At 38.5% G+C, this 27,086-nt stretch overlaps 1 protein-coding gene across 15 annotated transcripts in view; it reads left to right on the plus strand.

Annotated features, from left to right (window-relative positions):
• ELAVL2 (ELAV like RNA binding protein 2) overlaps positions 1-27,086 on the plus strand; it is a 167,288-nt gene that overhangs the window by 113,746 nt on the left and 26,456 nt on the right. For all 15 annotated transcript variants that reach the window (XM_021708832.1, XM_021708834.1, XM_021708836.1 and 12 more), the window contains one exon: positions 9,678-9,781. In XM_021708832.1, the coding sequence (XP_021564507.1) occupies positions 9,678-9,781 (104 nt within the window). The remainder of the gene's footprint in view (positions 1-9,677; positions 9,782-27,086) is intronic.

Here is a 27,086-nt window from a genome sequence, read left to right on the forward strand (position 1 = left end):
GGGTGGGGAAGAGATATTTTTTGAATAAATGTGTTTAAGATGAAAATTTATCTCTTACAAGAATTCTTTATTAAGTGAATCTCATGGGGTTTGTATGGCCTAATGGTTCCTATTCTTCTGGACAAAACAGGGAGCTCTCCATAGTGGTTTGCAAGACTGGCAAAATTTCAGAAAGGGCACTGAGCTAATTAGAGTGCTTCGGGCCTGCAAATGTTTGTTTGTTTGTTTCCTGTAATATCTGAATGAAAAATATCTTACAGAGAGAAAAACATTAAAAAGCTATTCCTTACCCCACATTTTTATAATAAAAATTAAAAAAAAAACTTACACATATTAAAAAAAAGTTGTTCTTTTTGATGGACTGCTTACTGGTTTCTCTATCTATCTATTCTGTGTGTGTGTGTGTGTGTGTGTGTATGTGTGTGCGTGCGCACGCGTGCATGCATACACAAGAGTGCATGTGTGTGAAGATTGATACCAGCTGGTAGCACAAGCAATAGCAGATGCCCTTTTTACTACCACAGTTGTTAACTGGTTTCCCTCTTTACCACAGTAGTCTTTGGAGGAATATAGTTCCTTTGCCCTCATCTCAAATGATATTTACCTGAACAACTCCATTGCCTTTTAAGTAAGCAGAAGATAAAGCAAATAACATAAGTCCCTGCTGGGGAGAAAATCTGTATAGAGTTAGTGATAATTAACAACAACAAAAAAATGAGAACATTGCACTCAACCAGACCTAAAACTTTAACTGAAAGTAGAGAGTATGTGTTAGCTCAGAGTTGTTAATGTCCTAACTTTTTTTGAACTTGTCAAGTGTGACTTACTGGCTACCTGACTTTTTTTGGCATTTACGTTCATTCTGGTGGCAGCTCCAGTGTTTGAAGGCAGAACTGCTGATCTTTCTTTTAGAGCAACTACCTAAATCAATAAGTAATGAGAACTGCTTTTGTTTTCACTGTGGTGCTGAAGTGTTACGCTATCTCACTCACTTTCTTTCAAGTTAGGGAACCTGCTCTACGTTAGTCTCATCCTAAGAAATGTATACTAGAGAAATTGGTTTATTTTCTCACCTCAGATATAGATGATTTTTCCTAATCTTCCTTTTCTTGTATGCAGGACATCTTAGTACCCAGTGTAGTACTTGATGAGAATTTAAAAGATTTAATATGCTGTTTCTGTTCTCAATAGCTTAAGATTGAATCGTGTGGGAGTTCTTAATGTTGTCTGAAAATGTGATGTATTAAGAACCCACAGTTTCGCCAACTTAAGCAGGGTCATGCTGCATTGCCAGCAGATTCATAATTACTGGGACTGGAACTATAGGAAAATAGAGCTCTACCAGTTGCATAACCAGGACAGATACGACTTTTAAAATTAACTTGAAAATGCCCTGATACTGAGGACATTAACTGCTCCCTCTAGAATTAGGCTGCTTCAGTAATATTTACCAAATGATCGCTATTTACAACTTTGATTTCTGCAGAAGAGTTACAATTTTAAAACTCTTCTGTATTATCTCCATATATCTGAAAAGTCCTGAAAATCACTTAGAAACATTGGGGCCTTTCAGTCTCAGGCCAGCTTTATTAGCATTTGGGTGGAAGATGAGTCTTTGAGTGAGCCATCTGTTTTCTGTATTATGTGAACGTCTAGGTTGAATTCTCTATCCTTGTGATAATCCCTGGTAATGTCCTTTGGGAAGCTGGCAAAAATGCTCTGAGCTTTTAGGGAGGCTGACTTGCGCTGTAGTAATAGGATCTGATCTCACCAGTCCTCCACCTCACAATTTGATCTTAGTCATCAGAGGGCAGCAAGGAGGACCTGTTTAATTTGACCCGGGTTAGTTGAGTGTTTAAATGGAAGGACCCACTGCATCTGGCATGCTACATTTGAGGAGATCCAGGCTAAGTCAGGAATAAAAATTTGGAGGAAAATGTGACAAGAGATGCTTGCATTCCTCTGTTGTTCTAAGATTCTCTCAAACCTTTTCCCTGTTGTGTTGTGGCCGCATGGTTTTGCTGTATATCAGATCTGAGATATTAAGAAAGCTCCTTTGTAAAGTCTGGTGCATGTTAGCTTTGGTGCCAGAGTTGCAGTGCACAGCCTGTCTGAACAGACACACATAATGAGTGCCCAAGTACAGAAATTCCATCTGAAGAAATTTAACACATTTGCAACTTTATTGTGTTTGGGGGGAGGAGGAAAGACGGATGTTGCCATGAGGGAACCTGGTCTTTCTTTAAAAGCAAAAATTCGGCCACCCCACCTCCCCAGTCAAAACTTACTTTCTGAAGTCAAATTATTTTCTTTGTGGTTGCTGTTAAGGTATGTAGTTGCCCTATGTTTAGAGACAGCAGATCTTTTCATTTTTAAAAAAATTGTTGTATTGTTAAACCTCAGGTTGAAAGAGTCTTGCTTGACAGAGGACCATAGTGACCTGTTTTTGCTAACTGTGGGATTTTAAAAAGATTCCCACTGCTTTTATTCTCTTTCATTTCATAAAACATTACTACTGCTCTAAATGAAATAATAGATACACATCAATCAGTATACTCACCTTTTAGTGTTGATTCAACTACCAGGTTTTTATAGAATTCACTCTGCATTTTATTTGACTTGTACATGAATAGTCTCGGCAGACTTAATTATATTAGTGAAAAAGTACTTTTCAACCAAATTATATGCTGACATCCCACAATTCATACTTACAGATTTGTGAAACAGATTTATGTAAATCTATCAAATTACTCTAGATGACATTATTTTTTAAATCGAGATTTCATTTTAATGGTATTTGTAGAAATTTTTCATATGGAAATTTTTACATGAACTACTTAAGAAATATAACTCATGACTCCCTTATGTAGACAGCATACGGTAACGTGTATGTATCTTGTCTCCACATGTTCTGTAATCCCACTGGTACAGTGCAGGGGGGTAAGGGGAGCATGGTTATAAGGGCAACACTTTCCTAAACCATACGCTCCTGGAAGGCAGATACTGCTGTTCTTTCATTTGTTGTTCATTCATTCATTCACTGAAAATGTAGTTAATGATCTATGCTCTATGCTCAGGTGGTCTTTCTCAGGAACTGTTTGTCTCACCCTTGCTCTGCAGTCGAAGGGTGGAGGGCATGCAGATGGGCTCAATATACATACAAGGGAGGACTCCAAAAAAAAAAAAACAAACCCAGAATTTATTTATTTTTTAAAGTGTATTCATGCCTACATGTTTAAATTTAAGTCACCCTTCAAAGTACTCTGTTTGATGCATTACACCTGTTAAGATGTTTTTCACCTGTTCAAAACATTTTTTAACTCACCAGTCTTGATACTTTTTATTGCTTCTGCTGGTGTTTTTTGTTTGTTTATTTTACCTCTTCCACATTGGCAAAAACGTATCCCTTTGAGGACTTTTTTCATCCAGGGAAACAAAAGAAAAGTTGCTCAGCTTGAAATAAAGTGAACAGGAGGACAGGGGTCATGCCGCTTTTGGTCAAAAACTGTTGAACATTCGGCATGGTGAGGACGGGTGTACTTGTAAATCACCTATGAGGAATTGGGCAAATGTGTTGAATCTCCAAAAACAAACAAAAAAAATCACTGAAGCTGAGTGCAGCCTCTCATACCAACACTAGCTGATAGACGGATGCTGAGGGTTCCTAGGACACTTACCTAATAGGGAAGCCTGCACTACAAGGCTCCAGTTCTCCAAAATAATTCCTTTTTTTTTTTTTTGGTCCCTCTCAAATATAGTAAGATAAAGTGAAATATGGGAGAATGAGGAGGGAGCATTGAATAGTGTGCATTGGGGTGGGGCAAATTGTGGCAGAAAATGGTCTCAAAGAAAATCTCAAAGGGTACATGGGAGTTGGCCAGTTGGAGAGGCATGTTTCAGGCACAGGGAACTTGTGCATTTTAGGTTGTGTGTGTAGAAGTGGAAGCTGAATGAATGTGGAAGTAAGGAAGAAGCTGGTGGTGACTTGGAGTTAATGGGAGTCTAGGGAAGGGGTGTCTGGTTAGGCTAGAGTAGCAGTAATCTGAGCCAGAATAATATATGCAGAGGAGGAGGGGCAGATTTAGCTGACGTACCTGGAGAATATGATGTGTGTGTGGTAGAACTTCAGTGGAATAAATCTACTTGCACATCTTTGCTGTTAGAGTTATTCTTTCATGATCACATGAAGTTATTCTTTCATGTCTTTGCTGTTAGAGTTATTCTTTCATGATCACATCTTACCTTCAAGATGAGGGCTGCTTTGACCACTATCTTTAAACCGCAGCCCTTTCCTCCCAACTCTCATCCCCTGCTTTTTGGCCCTATTCTGATATACTCTTCCTAATGGAATTTGTTCATTTGTCTCCCTCTGTTAGAATGCAAGCTTTATGGGAAAGAACTTTGTCTCTTTTTGTCCTCAGGGCCTAACAAAAAGTGAAGTTTCTGTAATCGTTGAATGCTTAATATAAGTGAGAAATAGGTAGGCTGGCTCTTTCTTTAACACAGAATTTTATTTTCTACAATTTTGGGTTGAGAGAGAGCTCATCTAATATTGGTTGTATAAAATTAAATTAATGTACCAGGCTCATAATCAAGAATTATGGTGGACTATTGCCTTTACCTTTAAACCTGAGGGGGTAATTTGATTTTCTGAACATTGGTAGTAATTTGAAATAGAAAAGACTAAATAAAGTGACCTTTGAATGAAGCCGGATCCAGAAGATTGTGTGTTTTTAATTAAAATATGCAATTAAAATTTTAATTAAAGTAGGCTATTAAAAGTAATGTAGGTGGCAAGGGAATGGCTGATGCTTTGAATTACGCACAGTTTGGGATAAATTGGCATTTACTGTGTTTCCCACAGTAGCACTTTGCCACTAAACACTCTATTTCTGCTTTCCTCTCCCTGCCCTGACCCCTCTCTTCATGGTTGTCGATCCCATTCAGAGGCTTGTGGAGTGTTTCATCTCTATGGTATAGATCACTTGACCATGTTTCTAAGCAGCCTGTTTAGAAACATGTTCTCCTTGTGTCAGGATCATTTTGTCAGTGATTTTTCTATCTCTTATGAAGAAGGGATCCTTTTCTGTGGAATGTATGCTATATTAAAAAGGAGGGTACAAAACGAAAGGCGCATTCGCTGTGTGGTGCAGTACAAAATACATGTGCTGAAGTGTGTGCAGTATTGACCTGGAGTTTTCAGTACCTGCGTGAGTGTCACAGGTCGTGTGACTGTTCAGATAGCTTCCTCCATGGTGGAATTCTAGAATCTCTGCCATGGCTATTAGGACCACAACTTGGATTAGTGGTTTCAGAATCCTTAAGAGCATGTGACCACAGGTAGCTTGTGAGGATAGCTGAGGACAACTGGTGTTGACCCTGTTCTTGATTTTCAGCTACCTGGAGAATTTCTTGGTTTTTACAGACAGGATTTGTTTATCTTTAAGACTTTTTTTTGAAGAGCCTTCACTTTGTCATTTTGAGCAGAATTTTCTTTTAATCATGTTGGTTTCCATAACGGTTATACTTAGAATTTAAATACAGAACTTTATAAAATTTTTAAAGAAGTGATTCTTGGTTTTGGAATTATCAATATGCACATTCTAAATTCAGAGAGACTTGAAAAATAGATTCAGATGATATGGATAAATGATGCTTGGTTTCCAAGCCTTCCTTGGTGGCCCGTGACTCACTGACAAATACAAGAGTGAGAAAAGTGAATCCAGGCTAGGTATTTTTTTCTCAGTGTTTGACTTGCTACTGCTTTTATTATTATTTTAATCTGGACTCGCTTATAATAACCAGAAATTTGCACTGTATAAGTAAGATGCAATTTATGTTGTCATAGGATTGAATAACAGCATGAAACTTCATATATAGTGACATTGATATTTGTATAAAAAGTACAGAAATCTGAGATAGTGGGCAACCAAGAGACAATTTTTTTGTGGTAAAACTGTCAGAAATTCCTGGTCACTTTATTCTTCAGGCATATTGAAGGTAGTCTGGCTAATATGTAAACTAGTTGTGATTTGGGCGGAGAAGAGCAACACAGCATTTGACAGTCCTGGATTTGAGACCTGGCTTGAGTACTTCCTTCTTGCCTTTTTGATTTGTAGAAGCTAATTGACCTTGTCAAGCTTCAGATACTATTTCTATCTTGTGGGAGAAATACGGAACATGATTAACATGAAGCTACAGTTAAACAGTAAAATACTGTGTAGCTTAAAGATAAGAATGGACAGTCTTGCCTATCTTGGTATCATCTGTGATACCTGTGTATATTTTAAGCATCCAATCAAATATTTGCTGATTTAATTAACTGGCTTCCTGGTGTGTTACAGTGCCAACATTTAATAGCATCTACAACAGTAGGTTTAGGAATGCAGTCTTCTAGTAGCAGATACACCCTTTAATATTACTTTGCTTAGGATAACAATAGTTTTGTTTACCCCAAACATTCTAATTGATGGGCACTCATCCTAATAATGCCACTAGGGAGATGAGAAACTTTTTATAAAGAGAGGAGGCCATTTGGAGATGGATATTGTCTGAGTATAATCAGTTTACAGATAGTGGAAATTTGACTATTATATAACTAGCCCTGATTGCTTGAGGGAATCAGGTCAAGGACCCATTCAGTAGATGGGCCTTCTGATGGTGGGGTTGATGGGAATACTTTTAGTTAAATAAATAACAACATTAAGCTTCCCATTCATTCATTTAGCAAATGTTTGAGTGCCTATATCATGCTTGGGAGTGAAAGTTCAGAGGCCACCTTGGGGGACAGCTGGGGAGGGACTAAGCTGGACAAACTTTTACTTGACAGGTGATCTAGTCTCAGTCGGCACTGCTGTGCCTGAGACTGACTTCAGGAGACCAGTACACCGTTTATTTGAAGTGATAGATGATTTGAAGATTTTAGAAAAAAGATACCCATGTTTATCTTAACAATACAACTCTAAGAAGGCAGTCTTTTTGCAGATACTTCACATGCACAGGCCCCTCTCAGCGCTTGGCTCCTCTCAGGCACCCAGAAGCCTTCCTGTAGCCCCAACTTGGCTCTCACCATTAAAAAAGTAATTTCTTAACGTGGTGGTTGTATGTTGGAGTCACCAGGATTTTGAGAAGCTGGTACCAATGCTTCATGGCAGACTAAAAAAATCAGAAGCTGGGGCTGGAAGATCTCTTAAGCTCAGGAGTTTGAGTTCAACCTGGGCAATATAGTGAGACTCGACCTCTTAACAACAACAACAACAAAATCAGAATCTTTGTTTTGTTTTTTAAAATTTTTAAAAAAGCTTTCTAGAGATTCCAGTGTACAGCCATGGTTGAGAATGCGCTGTTAGAAGCTGCTAAAATGTAGGTGGAAGGGTAGTAGCATTATAAAGGAGAATTGAACTTTTTTTTATGCCGGTAAAAAAAAAATTGATAAGTTGATCTATTTTGTCATAGCAGTGTGAAAAAACTACATAATACATTTGCTCACCCTTTTTTCCCTCATTAGATTTGCAGCATTTTCTTGATTTAGCTTTAAATGAATATACTTAAAATCTTTAACATGCAGTATACATGTTGTTTGTCCTCATGTTATCTTTTGACTAAGGTGATTGCCTGTCATCAATAATGAGGTAGCTTCAGCAACCTTAATAAAGAGGAATTATTATCCTCCTTTTAGAGATAAGGAAGCTGCAGTTCAGAGAGGTTAAGTAGCTTCTTCAAAGTCACACCGCTGGTAAATGGCAGAGCCAGGATCAGAACTCATGTTTCTGTCTCCAAGGCTCATTCTCTTTCCCTCATAAGCTGGTTCCTTTAGCATATTTTGTTACATTCAGCCAGTCTGAATCCTGCTCATTGACAGTAGGACTGCAACACATTTTTGTAAGAGGGCACAATGCATGCAGTATATCTGTGATACATGTCAAGCTAATGAAAAGCTGAATGCTTAAAAATACAGTGGTTTCGCATATAACTTTTTTATAGAACTATGAAATAAAAACTCTGTGAATTTTAGTATTCACCTTAAGCAAGAGGAGCCTAATTCGTTTTTATCTCTCCTCTCCTCACTCTTTTTAAAAAACGGAAAAAATACATTTTCTTCTTCTTTTTTTTTTGAGTTGGAGTCTCACTCTGTCACCCAGACTGGAGTGCAGTGGCCGCTCCCAGCCACCGCAGCCTCGCCTGCGGGCTCCGGTGATCCTTCCACCTCAGTCTTCCCAGTAGCCGGAATTACAGGCATGCGCTACCACGCCCGGCTGATTTTTTGATTTATTGTAGAGATGAGGTCTCGCTGCCCAGGCGGGTCTCGAACCCGCGGGCTCAGGCAATCCACTCACCTCAGCCTCCCAAAGGCGCGGGATTACAGGCTGAGCCACCGAGCCCGGCAAAAAATACATTTTCATTAAGCGGGTGTATGTTAGCAGCAATTAGCCCAAATTCTGATCGTGATGCCCAAGATAAAGCCACAAGTCTTCCTGTTTTATATGGGTACTGTGTTTATCCTTTTTTCATTGTGTAATAACAAAGGACCACATTAAGATAACCAGAGTGGCTATCCTAGATCCTCGTGTTTATAACTGCATGGACCTCAAGTACCTCATCAAGAACAAACGTTTCACTTCCTATGAAATTGATGCAACACTGATATTTAATAAAAGCAATGGGACCTTTATTGCCGTCTTCTGGGAATGGTCAAGTGTTTTGGCTTTTTGTCATGTGTATAATCTTTTTCACCTTTTCAAACTGAGAAACTTTTCCTTAGTTGAAAAATTGAGACCTTTGGGATTGACTTACATGTGCATTTCATTGATACTGCCTGATACCTCCCGTTTTCTGAGAGTTGGCACGTCAGTGAGCCAGGGCTGAGAGGGCTCAGAAGATGGGACAGCAACAGCAACACTTATTTTTTAAGCAACTCTTAACTCCAAACATTTTGTTTGTTTATTTTGCTTGTACTCTTTTTCTCCTTTTTCTATATGTTCTCATTGGCTTGGGCGTCATCACTGTAAACCTTTGTGTTCATATATCCCTGTATTTCTTTTTACTATCATAAGACCCCCTTTGGAACATTTGATTGAGTTAATTTGAAAAAACCATCCTCTAAAATAAACTTACAGGTACTTATGTAAATATACATGCGCCCATATATTAAACATATATGCATGGCTCTTAAACATTTTCAACTCTGAAATAATTGTACTTGGTAAGGCTATAAACACGTGTCAGAGTACAGTTTACAGAACACTGACAGATTCTTGATTGATGTTTGCTGTCTTCCCATTTTATAGCTGAGGAAACTGAAGTTGAAAAGATCTTGCCCGTTACGCCCTTTCAATAGCTCAGCAGAGATTTGTAACTGCAATTTCTGAAACTGCGCATTGTCTTTTTGCTGTGTACTCTGGCTCAGGCAGGGCATGTATGTTGGAACACTTTGGATGTGTGGTTTTTTTAAACAGCATTGCTTGCTGAATTCTAACTGATACTTAAGCTTGCAAATGTAGTAGACTGGAGACCAAAAAAGCCTACGTGTATATTTCTAGATGAATTAATGGAGAATTTTTTTTACTATTGAAAAATATGCTGCTGTTAATGACAAGACCATATGCCCAAATGAAAGTCAATCCTCTGTCAGTGGTATAGAACTAATATATGCCTTTTTCCCCCTTCCCTTTCATTAGGGCAGAGCTTGGGATATGGCTTTGTGAACTACATTGACCCCAAGGATGCAGAGAAAGCTATCAACACCCTGAATGGATTGAGACTGCAAACCAAAACAATAAAAGTATGTTTAAAAAATGTTTGCATCTACTCGTAGATCAGAAGTTTTAAAAATTCAGGTTTACTTGTTCTCATCTTCATTTTTAATTCATGTAAACTCTTCTCTGGGAGATATAGCAGATTTTGCTGTGTTTGTTGCATGTTGGGGGAAACTGTTTATTCATGAGTATAAAATGCAATTACTTCTGTATTAACACAGGGAGCGAGCAGCAACTTCCTTCGATAACTACTCTGTGAAGCCTGCTGAATTTAATCTCTTTCCCTCATCGAGAATTTTTTTGCCCTAGGAATTGAGGAAATCTTAGCCTTGTTCTCTTGTAAAGAGTCAGGTAGTGAAAAATATGTTAGGTTTTGTGAGCCAGTACAGTCTGTCACAGCTTTTCAACTCTGCCTTTGTACTATGAAAGCAGCCATAGCCACCACATAAATGAATGGTGTGGCTGTGAGCCAATAAAACTTTATTTAGGGCACCGAAACTTAAATTTAATATCATGTTTGAGTGTTACAAAATATTCTTTTTATTTTTTCCCCAATTAAAAAATGTAAAAACCATTCTTAGCTCTTGGATTATACCAAAAAAAGTGGCAGGGTGGATTTAGTCCTTGAGCTGTAGTTTGACTCTAGCAGAATCTAGCAGATTCAGCTTGCTTTGAGGAGATTGACTGGAAGAGCTTATGTGACACTGGTTATTTTTTTCTGCTGTATTTTTTTAAGACATCCTGTAAATGATTTTATGGATACTTTTCTGCTTTTGTGAATTTTTGAAATTCTTACATAGATTCTCTCTGAATAAGAAGCTAATTCAATTCGCAGCACAGATTTCTTTTCCTTTAGAAAATAAGGAGGCTGCCTCTAGCACATTCTTAGTACCTGTATCATCAATTTGTGCTGTCTCCCGCCCAGAGCAGACATTGCCAATCAATCATGACACTCTTTCTCACTGAGTCCTTGATGTGGCTCCCAAATATTTTTCAAAATAGTATTCTAGACAGCCTCTATCAATTGACTCATGTTGGAACCTATTTTCCACCCTTGATTTAAGAAACCAGCTCAGACTGTAGCCTGAAGTGGCAAGGGGAAGTTAGTCAAGGCTGACTGTGGTATCCATCTTGCTTAGACACGTGTCTAGAAGATTTCTGCCTGTTTTTCCAGGTAGCTGGAAATGCAGTGTCATCTTTGTGCTTTAAAGTTACTTCTTTTAGAATTGCCAGTTAAAGTAATTTGCTAGCCATTGGTAGTTTTGACAGATCATTCTTTATACTTATTGGCCCCTAAGAAAAATATCTGCCAGCTCTGACTTATCTAAAGAAAACTGTATGGTGGCTTCCAAATGTACTTGGATGTGAGATGCCTGAGAATCCTCAATGTTTATCCTAGGAAAATAACTGGTTACTATGATGTCAAAATTTGAAGGAAAAAAATTAGACTTCTAATACCATCTAAGATAAAGACTTAAGTTTGTCTTGATGTTTCTTCTGTCTGAGTTATGTTTTCTGACTGTTCACACTTCTCTGTATACTTTTCGTTTTTGTCAGAGATTAATTTTTTTACCAGTATTATTAAGTAATCAGTGCTCTTTAAAAAAAAAAAAAGACATCCAGTTACCTTCAGACTGTTTTGTGTGCTTTATATCCTACTGCAGGTTTTTGCAAGCTTTTTCCTTCTCCAGTTTATATTGATTTCCAGGATTGCTGCTAATTTGTCTTAGTTCTGAAGTCCTGAATTGTGGTTGAGAAGAAAATGGAATAGATGGTTGGAATAGCTCATCTCAGGAAATATCCTTTCTTCGTTCCAGAAATAACCACCCTTGTTTTGTGCTAGTGAGTCAGTTCTTTTGCTGTACATCCTGACTGCACTAAGATCCAGAAAAAGGTAGAAATACAGGAGAAACAGGTTGCCACAGGAGAAATGCCCATGGCCTTCAAGGAGACCATTGGTGACAGCTGCTTCCTTACTGTCCATCATCCAGTCTTCTCTCTTCAAGGCCCAGCTGCACAGGCTGAATATGTGGAAGAAAGGACAGTAATGCCTTGTGTCTTTATACTGTGACATCTGCTACTCCTCTTCTGAGTTTCTGAAAGGCGGGTGGGGGTGATGGGTAAGCAGCAGGCTACTTCTTTCCCCACCCCCATTTGGTTCTTGCAAAAATATCAGATAACAGCTGGTACCCTCAATTTGGCCCAGATTTCTCTGAGAGGCAAAGCAGACCATTTTCCAAAAGTATATAGCACCCTTTTTGCCTGTTTGTTCTTTCTGTGTTTACTTCTTTTCAACTAGACAGGTTTTGTGCTCTTATACAATGTCTGGAGCCAGGTTTTTCTAGTATTTACAGCTTTAAAAACCTTTTGAAAGCCACATTTAAGCCTTTCCATTCTCTGGGACACTGTCCCATAAATTAGTCTCTTTTACCCTCCTCCGGTCTATCCTGATGATGACTGTCAGGCTAATCTTACAAAACACTGCTTCCCTCATGTTATTGCATCCTCAGAATTCTGTGGTGTTTCTCTACTGTTTTCCCATATCATCTAGCTGAGTTCTGGAGGAATGACACCAGTGCTACTGCTGTCCTCCTCTGTAGTCAGACTGGCTCTTCACTTGCAAGCTGATCTCATTCCCAGCCTCTGTGCATTTGCTTTTGCAGTGCTTGCTTCCTGGTATACCCTTTCTTGCTCATTTTCAGTTTAATTATGACCATCTCATCTTTTGGAGTCCGTCTGAAGTCCTTGAGCTACTACTTTGCCTGATTGTTCCATCTCCTGCTGGGCTCTTTTTTCCTTTGAAGTCTCTATTCTTTACTTATGAGGAACCACAGAAGTTTTGGAATCAAAGGGACCTATATGTAATTTAGGCACTACTCTTTGCTCCCAATCAGAGTGGGAAGACCTTGGCGGTCATACCGTTTAGTCAAGAGCAGGTAGTTGTGACACAAACTCTTGTCTTCTGATACCTAGGCCAAAACTTTTGTCATACCGTGCTACACTTTAGAAAAGTACAGAAGATTAGTTGGTATATACTTTACACACAAGTATGCAAGTGTTTGTGTATTCCTCGAGTTTAGGTTTCTCTTCTGTCTTCCAAGCCACCTAGCATTTAATATGCTTCCGGTAAATTCCTAGTTATTGGGATATTGAAACAGTGAATCAAGTGCTGTGAAAGGTGCTTTATTTAGCAGTTTCTCCTGAGCTTTCTAATTGCATTAGCCCAGTAGGGTTTTGTGCAATAGATGGTTTGTTGAATAAATGACAGCCATTCAGTATTTCTGCAGTGAGTGAAACGAAATTCCTAGGTACTTTAAGACCCAAAAACAGTTGTTTCCAGACTGGGTTGCATCTTAATCACTGGAGGAAAGTGAGTTAGAATTATAAATTCCAGGACCCACTTCAAAACTCCTAGATCAGTGTCTACAGGTGAGATTCAGGAATCTGTTTCTTAGAAGCTTTTCAGGTGGCTTGTGATGGCAAGTCTAAGAACTAGTACTTAGAACCACCAAAATGTACCTTTTTGAATTGGTGGGTTCTCCATACGTTTGATATTTTTTAGTGTGAAATTCAGTTTGTCTTCTAGTTTTTACACTGATAATCCTCTTATGGTTAATTCTGTTAACCAGAATATTAGTCATTTTTTTCTCAAGCATGCTGGGTGATAGTTTAGCATTGGCAGTTCCAAGTGGTTAGAGCACTCTGCTTTTAGAAAGTGTGGCTTAGAAATTAGAAGAAAATGTGTTCACTTCATGTTAGAATGGTATTTGTTGAAGTAGTAGCATTTATCAGTGAAAGTCTCAGGGTACTTATTTTCATTTCCTGAGGATCACTTTTCTCCCTGGTTGGGGAGATGTCCTGTGATGTACCTTGCATGACATTACACCATCCCTACACTACACAGGTAGCAGCTATTACGGGTTAAACCTGCTTACAATGTCCCCAGTGTTGCCATGGTAAATGAGGTGTGAATATTACAAGATGGTGTTTGTTTTTTGAGTCAAGGTCCTACTCTGTTGCCCAGGCTGGAGTGCAAGTGGTACATTCTTGGCTCAGCACAGTGTCAAACTCCTGGACTTGGGCAGTCTTCCCACCTAAGCCTCCTGAGTAGCTGGGACTATAGGTGTGTATCACCATACCTGGCTGATTAAAAAAAAATTTTTTTTATAGAGATTAGGTCTTGCTATGTTGCCCTGGCTGGTCTTGAACTCCTGGCCTCAAGCAATCCTCCCGCCTGGGCCTCCCAAAGTGCTGGGGTTATAAGTGTGAGCCACCATCCCTGGCCTACAGGATGTATTTTACTTCTTATATTAGGGAGGATAATGACAAGGTAATTATATATATACAGTTCAGGCATTCAGGGGCCAAAGAAACCTCATGGCAGAGTTAAATTATATGTTGGTGGTGGTGTGTTTTCACCAAGAACCCTGTGGGCCTCGTGAAACCCCCTTCCTTTTGTGGACTGTATTGGGAGTCAGTAGTTGTGACTACTATGTTCAGTCTTCATATTCTTTCTCTACTCATTTTATTTTTAGGGGTCTTAAGTATTGAAAAAAATCTAGGTTGTGTATGAAATTTTTATGGCTTAAAGCCAGTGCTGTTGACCTGCTGTTAATGGTCAGACTTAAATTTATAATTAGCAGACTAAAATTATTTATTTTCAATAATACATGTAAACTTTTTTTCCACACCAAATATCCTGGATAGGTGATTATCAGATACACAATGAGATGGATACCTGGCTCCTAGCATCTCTCCTAGGTTCTCCCGGGCCTTGAAAGCATTATTTTTTCTGAAAAATCAGGTTGCTTTATCTGGAAAGTAGGAATTGTTATCTCTAGGCTTAGAGCATTTTATTATTAATTACAGGTTCTAACCCCCCAAAGAAGAAAATCCTGTCCGGAAATACTACCGGCATAGAAAAACTGCCCAAATTTTGTAATGATTAAATAGATCTTTTCCTTAATCATTCATGCATAGACCAGGCTAAAATTTACCTTTACTTAAAAGTTATTAATTGATGTTATGTGAAAATTCTTATATTAAAATAATTAAGCCACCATTTAAGCACATAAGGAAAGGTTCTGGTATAAAAATCAGAATATTAATTATAAATAGTAATATCTGTTTTTTAAGGTATTTAGTTTGAGAGTGATTAAGCAAATCCAGTAAACCTATATTCTAAGCTACTAAATTCCATTAATTTTTGTAAAATTTATACCTTTTTCTAACTAGTTTATCCTTTTCTCATTAGTAAATGCCATGATTGCACTCTTTTTCTTCTGTTTGGCATGAATTTGGCCCTTAATATAGGAGGAATATAGAATTATGTTTTGAAATCTTAACCCTCTCTGCTTAAATCACCTTGCTAAAGTGATTTAACTGGCTGTGTGATCTTGGACAAATCTTTGTAACCCTTTAATTTTGCATTTACATCTGTAAAATGAATTCATGTATTCATTATTGAGAATGTTTATCTGCTGCTCTTTGGAGGAAAAAAAAGAAATTTTTCATGGTCTGCCAAATTGCATATTAGGAAAAAGTGTAACTATTTTTTTAATGAACTCATGTTTAACATATGGAATGATTTCCAGTGATGAAATGCATCCCCCTATCCTGAAGAGGTAATGATTTTAACTGATTTCTTCTACCGCTGATGAAAGTTTAGCAGCCTGAGTGAAATTTGTGCTGGGAAATACTTTTCTAGTTCAACCTCCTTTTGATATTGGATTATTGGGATAGGGTTGATTTTCACTTATCATTGTAAGCTTAAAAAAAATTATTTCTGCCCCTTAGGAAATATTCTGTAGATGCTTTGTAAATCGACCCTCACTATAGAGGAAACGATCTGTGAACTTGCTCCCTATAGGTGCTCTGGTAAAATACCTTCAGCACAATCCTGGGGTGTTTGAGACAAGAGGCTTTTATAACAGCCATAGTGCTGAGAGGTCATGCCTTTGCGGGGCACAGACAATTGAAAGCAGATGTTAGGGGAATGACATAGAACTTGCTAAGTAAAACAGAAAGGATGGGAGGTGAATGTGGAAATGAGCCTGAGAGCGATGATGAATCACAGAATGTGGGTGTGAGTGCAGAGGAGTTGAGGTTTTATTTTGTAGGTGTGGCCACCAAAGGGTTTTGAGCAGAGCAGTGATGAGATTGAACTTGAGTATCTCTTAGGAGAAGAGGATTTGCTTTGTACTTAAAGGTCACATCTCTCTGAACACCTCAGTCCACCCTAATGTTCTTCTGACTTTGTAATTTATTGCTTTTGTGAAGGTACCAAGTGTAGATTTTTTTTTTTTTTTTAATTTCAAGAGTCTCACTCTGTTGCCCAGGCTAGAGAACAGTGGCACAGTCATGGCTACTGCATTCTCAACTTGCTGGGCTCAGGTGATCCTTGCACCTCAGCCTTCCAAGTAATTGAGACTACAGGTGCAGGCCACCATGCCCAGATATCTTTTTAAAATTTATTGTAGAGATGAGGTCTCATCATGTTGCCTGGACTGGTCTCAAACTCCTGGGCTCAAGCATGCCTCTCACCTCAGTCTCCCATAGTGTTGGAATTACAAGCGTGAGCCACCGCTCCCGGCAAGTGTAGGAATTTATAAATCATCTCTTATAAAGTATCCATCATTTAAAAACTTGTATGGAGACCTTTTTTTTTCCCTTGTCAGCTTGAGCAGATTTGGAAAAATTGGAAGTAAGAGTTTGAAGGACAGGCTTCAGGTTAACTGCCCCACTTTTGAGATGTTAGCCTAATAAATGTTATTTGTTTGATCTGTTCAGAGATCCGTTTCTAGAGGGACAAAGAAATTGAAAATATTATAAACTAGAAGTGAGGCAAAAATGGAAACATTGAGTAAATGGTTGGTTTCTTTGCCTTTTAAAAAAATTTGTGTGTGTGTGCGTGTGTGTTGGGTTTTCACTCTGTTACTAGGCTGGAGTGCAGTGGCATGATCGTGTCTCACTGCAGCCTCAAAACTCCTAGACTCAAGTGATCTTCCTGCCTTGACCTCCAGAGCAGCTGGAGGTGCATATCACCACATCTGGCTAACCTTTTTATTTTATTTTAATTTATTTTTTAAACATGAGGACTTGCTGTGTTGCTCAGACTGGTGTTAAAACTCCTGGCCTCAAGTGATTCTCCTTCTCCTGCCTTGGCCTCTCAAAGTGTTGGGATTACAGGTGTTAGCCACTATACCTGGCCAGTTCTCTAGTAATAATGAAACTGAGGAAGAGATTTCAGCAAGCCATGTGCATAATGATCAAAGACACTAAAAATTGTAGAACTGTTGAGTTCTACTTATAACCATGAGATGGGATAAATTGAAACTGGATCTGGGTATCCAAAAATCTTTTCTATCTGAACATCACCCTCGTCCTTCACGTTTTCTGCTTGTTTTATAAATATACATCAACAAAAGCATTTCTGCAAGGCACTGCTAGCATTTGTTTGCTTTACTTTTCTACTGCTGTTAAGAGGAACATGGGGTGGGGTTTTTCTTTCGTTTGTGACCTGGGAAAAGCGGTGCTAGGTCAGTTTGGCTCCCATGTCTTGTGCCATCATTAGCTTGCAAAGTTAAAGTGAATGTGCTAGCTTCCTAATAATGAACCCTAATTCCTTGCTGTGTCTACTTTTTTGCAGTAATTTTGTTGGACCTTTATTTTTTTGCTTGTTTGGCTTTATGTATAAGCAGCAAAGTAATCTCTGTTAGGCAAAAACTACTTAATCTCTGAAGAAACAAAGCTCAAGTTAAGGGACTTGTTCAAAGCAATATAGCTAATAGCACTGCTGGCACCAGAAATGTAATATGTTGATGGATGCTGAAGCTTTTATTGTTTTTTTCCCATCTCACATTCATGATATTAAAATGTTTTGCTTAAATACTACTCTAAATAATCCAGTATCCTTTTATTTATTTGTTTATTTTTTGAGTTGGAGTCTCTCTGTAGCCCAGGCTGAAGTGCGGTGGCACACTCATGACCACCCCAGTGTCAACCTGCTGGGTTCAGGTGATCCTTCCATGTCAGCCTTCTAAGTAGCCAGAACTACAGGTGTGCACTACCATGTCCAGCTAACTTTTTGATTGTTATTGTATAGATGAGGTTTCACCAAATTGCCCAGACTGGTCTCAAACCCATGGACTCAGGCAATCCTCTCACCTCTGCCTCCCAAAGCACTGGGATTACAGGCTTGAGCCATCACGCCCTGCTCCAAATATTCTTTTGAAGGCCTTAATTTGGGCCTTGTATTGTTTTGAGACTTTCTGAACCAGATCATCTCTCGTTAGGTGAGAGGGAGTGGAGCTGTCTGCCTAGGGATGGAGGAACTGCTCTCTTTTTATGTGAGCATGTGTGACAGACTTACAGGTTTAGAAGAAAACTGGGATCGGGGAGGTCATATTTAGCAGATAAGTGAGTTAGCATCAATTCAGTTATTTCTGTTGTAATTACAGAGTCAAAGAATCATTGTAGTAATTTTCTGGATGTATTCTATAGGAAGCAACCCATTGTTCTTTTTCTTTTCTTTTTTTTTTTTTTTTTTTTGAGTTGGAGTCTCACTCTGTCGCCCAGACTAGAGTGCAGTGGCCGTTCCCGGCCACTGTAGCCTTGACCCGCTGGGCTCCGGCCATCCTTCTGCCTCTCCTTCAGCCTTCCAAGTAGCTGGAACTACAGGCGCGCTACCACGCCTGGCTAATTTTTTTTTTTTTTTTTTTTTTTATTGTAGAGATGAGGTCTCGCCAAGTTGCCCAGGTGGGTCTCGAACCCATGGGCTCAGGCAATCCACTCACTTTAGCCTTCCAAAGGTGCGAGATTACACGTTGAGCCACCAAGCCCGGCTCACATTTTTCAAGAATATTTTTCTGGTAGTTTTTTACAAGTCTTTGATACTAGTTTTAAAATTACACAAAAGTCTATTAACAATGGTCCCTCTTTAAATTTGCATAAACTGTTTAGAAAAGCATGGACAGTCCATTTTCTTTCTACTCTGGCTCTTTCTTTTTTTTTTTTTTTTTTTGAGTTGGAGTCTCACTCTGTTGCCTAGGCTGGACTGCAGTGTGTAGTGGCATTCTCACAGCCACCGCAACCTCGACCTGCTGGGCTCAAGTGATCTTTCTGCCTCATCCTTCCAAGTAGCTGGAACCACAGATATGCGCAACCATGCCCAGGTGATTTTTTGATTTATTGAAGAGATGAGGTTTCACCGGGTTGCCTAGGTTGGTCTCAGGCAGTCCTCTCACCTCAGCCTCCCAAAGTGCTGGGATTATAGGCGTGAGCCACTGTGCCTGGTCTGCCAACCTTTCTTATCATCAGCCACTAGTACATCAGAATTACTTGTGGAGATTTTATTTCCAAAAGTTTCTTTACATGTTGCTTATGGGCAAGTAGAGACAGGACTGTACAGTTGATTCTTGAATAACTTGGGAGTTGGGGATACCAGCCTCTATGTGATCAGAAATCCAAGTATAACTTTGGGCTCCTCCCAAAATTAACTACTACTGTTGACTGGAAGTCTTAACAGTAACAAACCAGGTATGTCCAACCCACGGCTGTATGCTGCCTAGGACAGCTAGTAATGCGTCCCCACAAAATCTTTTAACATAATGTTTTCTTTTAGCATTTACTTTCTTCATGACCACAGACATAGTTCCGTTTTTGAAGTTTGCAGTCATACCTTATTCATGACATTGCTTTTTGGTAGCACATACATTTGTGAGCAGCTGTTATCAATTATGAAGCACATGAAGAACAAAAATTCGAACAAGCGTTTCTGACAAGCACCTTGAGAACTTATCAAGAATTGCAGTCACTTGCATTGAACCAGACACTGATAGATTAGTTTTACAAAAACAAAGTCCAATTTCCCACTAGTTTTATGTTCTCATTTTTCTAAACCTTATACTAAAATATATTAAGAAAAAGAAATATTATGATGTATATACCCTAGCTATACTATATAGTTGATGTGTGGCCTAAGACAACTCCTCTTTACTTGATGTGGCCCAGGGAATCTAAAAGGTTGGACACTTCTGACATAATCAGTTAGCACATTTTGTTTGTTACGTGTAGTTTACATATTGTGTTCTTACAATAAAATGAGTTAGAGAAAAAGTTATTAGGAAAATCATATGGAAGAGAGAATATATATACTGAGTGCAATTAAGTCATCATGACGTCTTCATCATTTTCATATTAAGTAGGCATAAGAGGAGGAAGAGGAGGGATTGGTCTTGCTGACTCGGGTGGCAGAGGTTGAAGAAAATTTGGAAGAAAACTGAGTAAAAGTGAACCCATGCAATTCAAACCTCTGTTGTTCAAGGCTCAACAGTATTTTGAAAATAATATAGGAAATTATGATACTTGTCTACCTTCCCCTCTCTCCATTCTGTGAAAAACTCTTCTGAATGCTGCAGTGGGACTAGGCCTAATTCCTGGATTTGTATCCCATTCTTGCTTTCTTGGTGTGGTTTTCTCATTTATAAAATGGTGGAAAAGGTACCAGTCTACCCAGTTACTAAGTGCTTTCACATACGGCTACTCTTGACTTAGAGTTAGAAAATACTTGTGCTGGCTTATTACTTATGGAAAGCAAAGGTCGATGATATTCCTTTTGTTTTTTCCGTGTTTCTTTTTTATGTTTAAGTTGTATTTTAGAAATCTAGTTGGAGAGGAATTAAGAAAAAGCCATTTTACTCTGAAGAAAGCAGCCACAGTGCTTAGTTTTTTTAGGTTTTGTTGGGTATGTATTTTAAGATTTACAGTAGTTACTTTGTGTTGAGAAGTGGATTTACAGGAAAAAAGCAACAAATCATGCTCATGTGCTTTGGGTTTTGGTCATTAGTGTAAGGTTACATCACCCCAAGGGAGTGAGAAATTTAATCCTTCTTACACAGGTTCTAGGTTGCTAATGAGTCTTGAAATGGCCCTTAGAAGGGCAAGGAAAAGCAAAGCAGCCTCATCGTCCTGGAAATTGATAATGTGGAAAACGTTGTAGTTTCCAGTTTTGTTAAATGGCTATGTCTAGTAATTTGACCGGTCTTGCCTGCCCTAACCAAATGACCCTATTCATATTCCTAGAAAGAATCGCCGAGAGTGGCTCTGACTTCATAGAATCAAGCACAGGAACCTTTTTTGCAGTGACTGACCGGGTTCCTTGGGCTCCCTGACTCAGCTAAGCCACATCTAGCCAGTTTGAGTTCTTGGAACTGTATTTGGATGGGTTTTATGGACTTTATTTTATGTATATATTTTTGCATTTGATGTGATTTCTATTCCTAAATGCTTTGCTTTCAAGCTACATGGGCATTTGTCTCATTATCTCATTTAGAAATTAATATCAGTGGATGGCAAGGAGGAGGGCTTGGCATTTGTGATTTTATGAACTCTCTAAGGAAACAGGAAACCCTTATATACCCCAGAGTTTGAAGATTACCTATTTTAAATCCCTTTACACAAAGGACTGCCAAAACTTTATCATAATCACTGAGGCATGGTGGTTGATTCAAATACAGATTTCTAGACACCACCCAAGACTTACTAAATCTGATTATCTGCAGAGTGAGACTGAGGAAGCCATTTTAGTAGCCACCACAGATTACTCTTAAGCAGGTGGTGGTCTGACCTGAGGATCACTGTCTAGTAGATCTTAATGGTTTACACTTGGGTAGGTCTGTGGCGCTTGTTTCAAAACATATCTCTTCCTGTAAATACTAAGATTTTCATTTGTAAGGCATATCAAGCCATCTTGAATGGTTGGGATTTACTAATGTGTTTGTAATGAATATAATGCTGGATTTACCTAAGAAATAATACATATTCTCTCACACACATAATTTGCCCATTTTCAGAGTATTTGTATGCTATTAAATACATTAGTATTACAGTTAGCATAATTTATTATTTGATTCTGAGAATATTTGGGGGAATTTGCACTATGGTTCTTTAGGATCTATCCACATAGGATGGGTGTTTCATTGGAGGTTGAGTTACATGATCTAAGATAGTTATGATTCATTAGATTATGAAAGTGATTTTTACAATTCAATAAAAATTTTCTCATATTTATGGGTTCTCAACTGTACCCCTCTCATGATCCTCCCCAATGTCTTGATATTTGGGCTTTCTAGCCAGGACCTGAGTAAATGGGAATTTGCAGTTTTTATGGTAGGAACTCCCACACATTGTATGCTATACTCTTTTTAGAAGGAAAAACATTTTGCTGTATGCAGCCTTGCTTTAGGAACCTTTTGACTTATAAACTGAGTTTTGCCCCAAAACTACTTGAAAGCAGTGTATTCTCTTGCCAGAAGGCTTAGGATGTTTCTGTCCTGCTCAGATTTGCAGAAGTGGATTAATAGGAAACCAAGGATTTTTGCTCATGTTCTTCATAAAGCGATGGCTTGGGGGAATTGTGAAATATGCATTGTCTGCAAACTATCCTGGTGCACAAAGTCAAATGAACTGTGAAGGTGAGGGGTAAAAAAACACCCCTTTCACCTTTGTACTTTGTTCTTTGAGTATTAAAGAACATTGATCTACCAAGTGGCAAAGGGGATACTATTTGGTGGTTTAATTACAGCCAGTGAGTGTTATTGATGCTATCAACCAGTGAGACCCAGGGAAAGGGCCTGGTGCCAGATCATTCAGTGTAATTAAATACCTCAGGATGCGATTCTCAAGGTGCTTCCACAGATCTGAAGCAGGAGAACACTTTATCTTCGAACAAAGATAAAGGTGGTCGTCCCCCTCCATGTTGCCCCCTCATGAAGTTTCTCCAGAAGTTCTATAAATGGCAGTGAGACGGTCTTTTTATTGTGTACAGAAAAGGTTGTCCACGCTTTCCTTAAAAAACCCTCTTGTAAACTTCACAACTGTCACACAAAGGGCTTTAGGAATACAGTAATTATTTTTTGTTAAAGCTGTTTGGGGGAATATACAGCTCAGGTGTCTAATAGACATTTGGAGAATGAAGGATTGTCTTTGAATGAGACTATTGGTCTTGCAAATCAGTTCATTTAAAAAAAGCTTTCTGTGTGGTTATTCTCTAATGTCTAATCATGTTGAGAGAGAAATATCTTGGTAGATTTAAAGTCGTGAAACACTTAGTAATGTTGCAGGGGTTATACCCTTATGTATTGAATACGTTTTTTTCATAATTGTATAACTTATGTCTAGTCCACAAAATATATGTAAGTAAAACCTCTTGACTCTGTGATGTGGGCATAACATTTCCCCTTAGCCCCTCCCCCACCCCTTCTCCTTTATGGTCTGTATCTCACACAAATTTCCCTCTTGGCTTATTAAATGCCATAGATGACCCGCTATGTTTCCTGTTACCGTTTTTTGAAAAAGAAACAGTACATAGTTGAAGCTTTCCAAAGACGGGCTACCCTTGAAAGTGAATTGGTTTCCTAACTTTTGTGTGTGTGTCTGTATGTGTACTTACATTAGATCTCTGACCATCCAGCACTAAATCTTGGATGCTGTATGGTTTACTTGTAATATAGGTATGGCTAGCAGATTTTGTTATAAATATAAAACAGGTGTATGAATTGGGGTTGTTGAAATAAAATATCTTGTTCTTTAAGAGGAAAGTTATTTGCTAGGAATTTTTCTTTGGATGTTTGAGGAATAATTTATTTTAAAACACATTAAACATTTAGTAAAAGTTATTATTTCATGTTTAAGACTCCCATCCCCTTAAGGGTCTTATTATGTGAAACTATAACAAGACCAATAGTCAGTCTCCAAGTTTGTAGGGAAAGTTGCTAGCTTTAAAAGTTATTCATGTCCAAGAGAATGTTTACACGCTGTTGGTGGGAATATAGATTAGTACAACCTTTATGGAAATTAGTATGGAGATTTCTCAGAAAAATAAAACTAGATCACCATGTGATCCAACAAACCCACTACTTGGTATCTACCCAAAGGAAAAGTGGTCATTATACAAAAAAAAAAACCCCAAAAAAACCTGCACTCGTATGTTTAGAGCAGCACAATTCACAGTTGCAAAGATGAGGGATCAGTCTAAATGTCCATCAACTGATCAGTGGATAATGACAATGTGGTGTGTGTGCATGCATATACATACACACTATGGAAATACTACTCTTCCGTAAAAAACAAGAATATAATGTCTTTTTCAGCAACTTGAATGGAATTGGAGGCCATCACTCTAAGTGAAGTAACACAGTAATGGAAAACCAAATACCGCATGTTGTCACTTATAAGTGGTAGCTAACCTAATGGTCTGCAAAGGCATACAGAATGGCATAAAGGACATTGGAGCCTCAGACGGGGGAGGGTGGGAAGGTGGGGAAAGATGAAAAATTACTATAGATTATAGTGTACACTAATAAGGATGACAGGTAGACTCAAAGCTCAGACTTCTTAACTGCTATACAAAGTAGCCATGTAACCAAAAATCGTCTGTACCCCTAAAGTTATTAAAATAAAATTATATTTTAGAAAAGTTATTCATGTCTGTCATAGAGGTGCTTACAGTCACCCCAAAGGGCAAGAATGAGCAAATATAAATTTTTTTATAAAGTATTTAATTACAAGTTGTTTTTGTTTTTCGAAGACTACATAATGTTTGCTATACTGTCTTAGGGAATATCTACAAGTAATTAAATAAGTACTTAATTCTGCAAACATTTTGAATGCCTAGTGTGTGCCAGCTAGCTTTGCAAAATGTTGGAACAGCATTGAAATTAGACAAAACTAGTCCTGTCCTTGATGTCACTGTGTAGTAGAGGAGACAGCACTGATTTTATGTGACTATTATTTGGATATATAATAAGTGAATGTAGAGTACAATGAAAATGGACTGTCACTAAGCTGTCTAAAGGCCTTTGCAATGTTTTCAGAGGGGATAGTGTTTTACAAGATAGATTTCATCAGGCAGAGAAAGAAGAAAGGCATTCATTACCCATGGAGGGGATGTCTCATCCAAAAACACAGATCTTTACACAGTGTACCTTTTAAGGAGAAACTTACATGTGATACTTTATCAAATAATAACTTTCTCCAGAAACGATTGGTAGGACACTTTACATTTTTCCTTCTTTAGTGAAAACTTAATTCATAAGAGGAGAACTGTAGGAGTTAATTTTGGGTAGAATAATTCATTTGCTCATAGAAACATATCTGCCTTGTTCTGCAAAGATCTCTGGTGACCTTTGGGGACTCATTTAAGGTGTTTACAAATAGTATCAAGATGAAGTTTCTCTTTGCAATATTTAGTGTATGCACAGAGTAGAGGATCATTATAGTTTCATTACTGTTTATATAAGTAGGTCAAAGAAGACTTGGGATCTGAACTAACATTGCTTCTAGTTATAAAACAGAAGGAAACTTGCTATAGATGGTGTTTAAATTAACTTTATTGCTACCACACTGATTTTGACTGCTTTCCTCACCTAGGTTATGATGGGAAACTGTCTCCATATTCTTCTTTCATACATTTCTGTCACGTAATGCTTTCCAGTGTTTAGATTGTCACTCCTCTGCTCATGAAAGCTTTACCCTGACAATTAAAAGCTCTAGAATCTGCCCCCAACTCACTATTCTAGTGCTGTCAGTGTTCTACAGAAATCTTTGTTCTGGCTCAACTGGGCTCTTCAGTCCTTCAATATGCAAGCCTAGTTCTCCTTGCCCTGGGTCATTCTCTGCATACACTGCCCTATTCATACCGTGTCATTTACCATATTCATAATTGGTCACAGAGGCACTTATTTTTCATTGCACATTAACTTTCCTATTTGGTGGTCTGCCCTCTAACGGCAAAAGGTTCTCTGTCCTCAGAGAGCATCTTACAGAATACTTATGTTTTTTACTTCTAACTTCTGCATGAGGAAGCTTCTGTGTTTTGCAAGAAACAGTGGAAACCTCCTCTCTGTGCTCAAAGATGGAAAAAGTAACAATTTAAGTGAAATTAAAAATGGAACTTTCTATAGTTTTTCTTTTTTTTTTTTTTTTTTTTAAGGCCATCCTTACATTTGGGTGAGTGGTTCCTTACTGTCATTTCCTGGTAGGTGTCACTACACTTGGAAAATATATGGTTGAATGAAGAGGGTATAAAGGAGGTACCTACGTTTTTTTTTTGACAAAAAAACTGAAGATTTAATTGAAACTGTTCCTCCTCTGTGAGAGATTTTCCTCATAATGTTTATCAGCCTGTGTCTTTGTCATCTGTTTTTCTCTTTCATATTTTTTTTCTCTTTCTCAGACCTTAGATGGAGTGTATGAAAACCATAGGGTGTGTAATCCACCAAAATTGGCTTGATGAGAACCCTTCTTTGTCCACATTACCAGACAGTATTAACGTTGCACTTTTATTTCTAAATAGCTTCAGTTTACTTAGGCCAGCTATACGAAGTCCTTCTTTAGGATTACCTTTCTAATTCAATCTGTTGACAGTGTCTTACCATGCCCGGCTAAGGTCTTACGCATACTAGGTATTCAGATACTTCACAAATTAGATCTTAAGTATATTTTTGGAGGTAAAGTTGCCACAGTTGTCTTGATAGTATGACTTCTGATAGAGATGTCATCTGATCAGGTTTCAGAATCTTTCTTTTTTTTTTTTGAGTTGAAGTCTCACTCTGTCGCCCAGACTGGAGGGCAGTGGCTGCTCCCGGTCACCACAGTCTCTACCTGCTGGGCTCCAGCGATCCTTCCGCCTCAACCTTCCAAGTAGCTGGAACTACAGGCGCGTGCTACCATGCCCGGCTAAGGTTTCAGAAACTTGAAAGAACCTTAAGAAGCCATTACTGAAGAATAGCTTTCTAAGAATTGAATTAGAACATGTTTTTTGGCAAGTCATTTGAACCTGTGCTGTTTCCAAAGAAGCATAAAAAATCAGGTTGTTTGGGCAGGTATCATAACGTATAGTCATCTTGCCTGAAAGGTACTTCAGAAATAACTTCTGTGGAAGACCATGAACTATATCCTTTCAACAGGTGTTAGGGTACTTACTTGATAATTTGGACTATATAATATAGGCATGCATATAAGACTTACTTTCAACCTTCTAGGAGCTTAAAACCTGATAATATGAGGGGAACCCCCTCCCCAAAAAAACAGAAATTATGTTTTGGAGGTGAACTCCTTGTAATACCAGCTTCCCTCATAAGGAAAGTGTTCTATGTGTTCTAGGAACTCATCGGCATCAGTGTACCAGCTAGTGTTGTTGTGAAAAGCTGTGTTCAAGCCGGGCTCGGTGCCTCAGCCTGTAATCCCACGCCTTGGGAGGCTGCGGTGAGTGGATTGCCTGAGCCCGAGGGTTCGAGACCCACCTGGGCAACTTGGCGAGACCTCATCTCT

This window comes from Carlito syrichta, unplaced genomic scaffold (genome assembly GCF_000164805.1).
Source record: "Carlito syrichta isolate Samal-C Ts95f unplaced genomic scaffold, Tarsius_syrichta-2.0.1 Scaffold151160, whole genome shotgun sequence".
Taxonomy (NCBI): domain Eukaryota; kingdom Metazoa; phylum Chordata; class Mammalia; order Primates; family Tarsiidae; genus Carlito; species Carlito syrichta.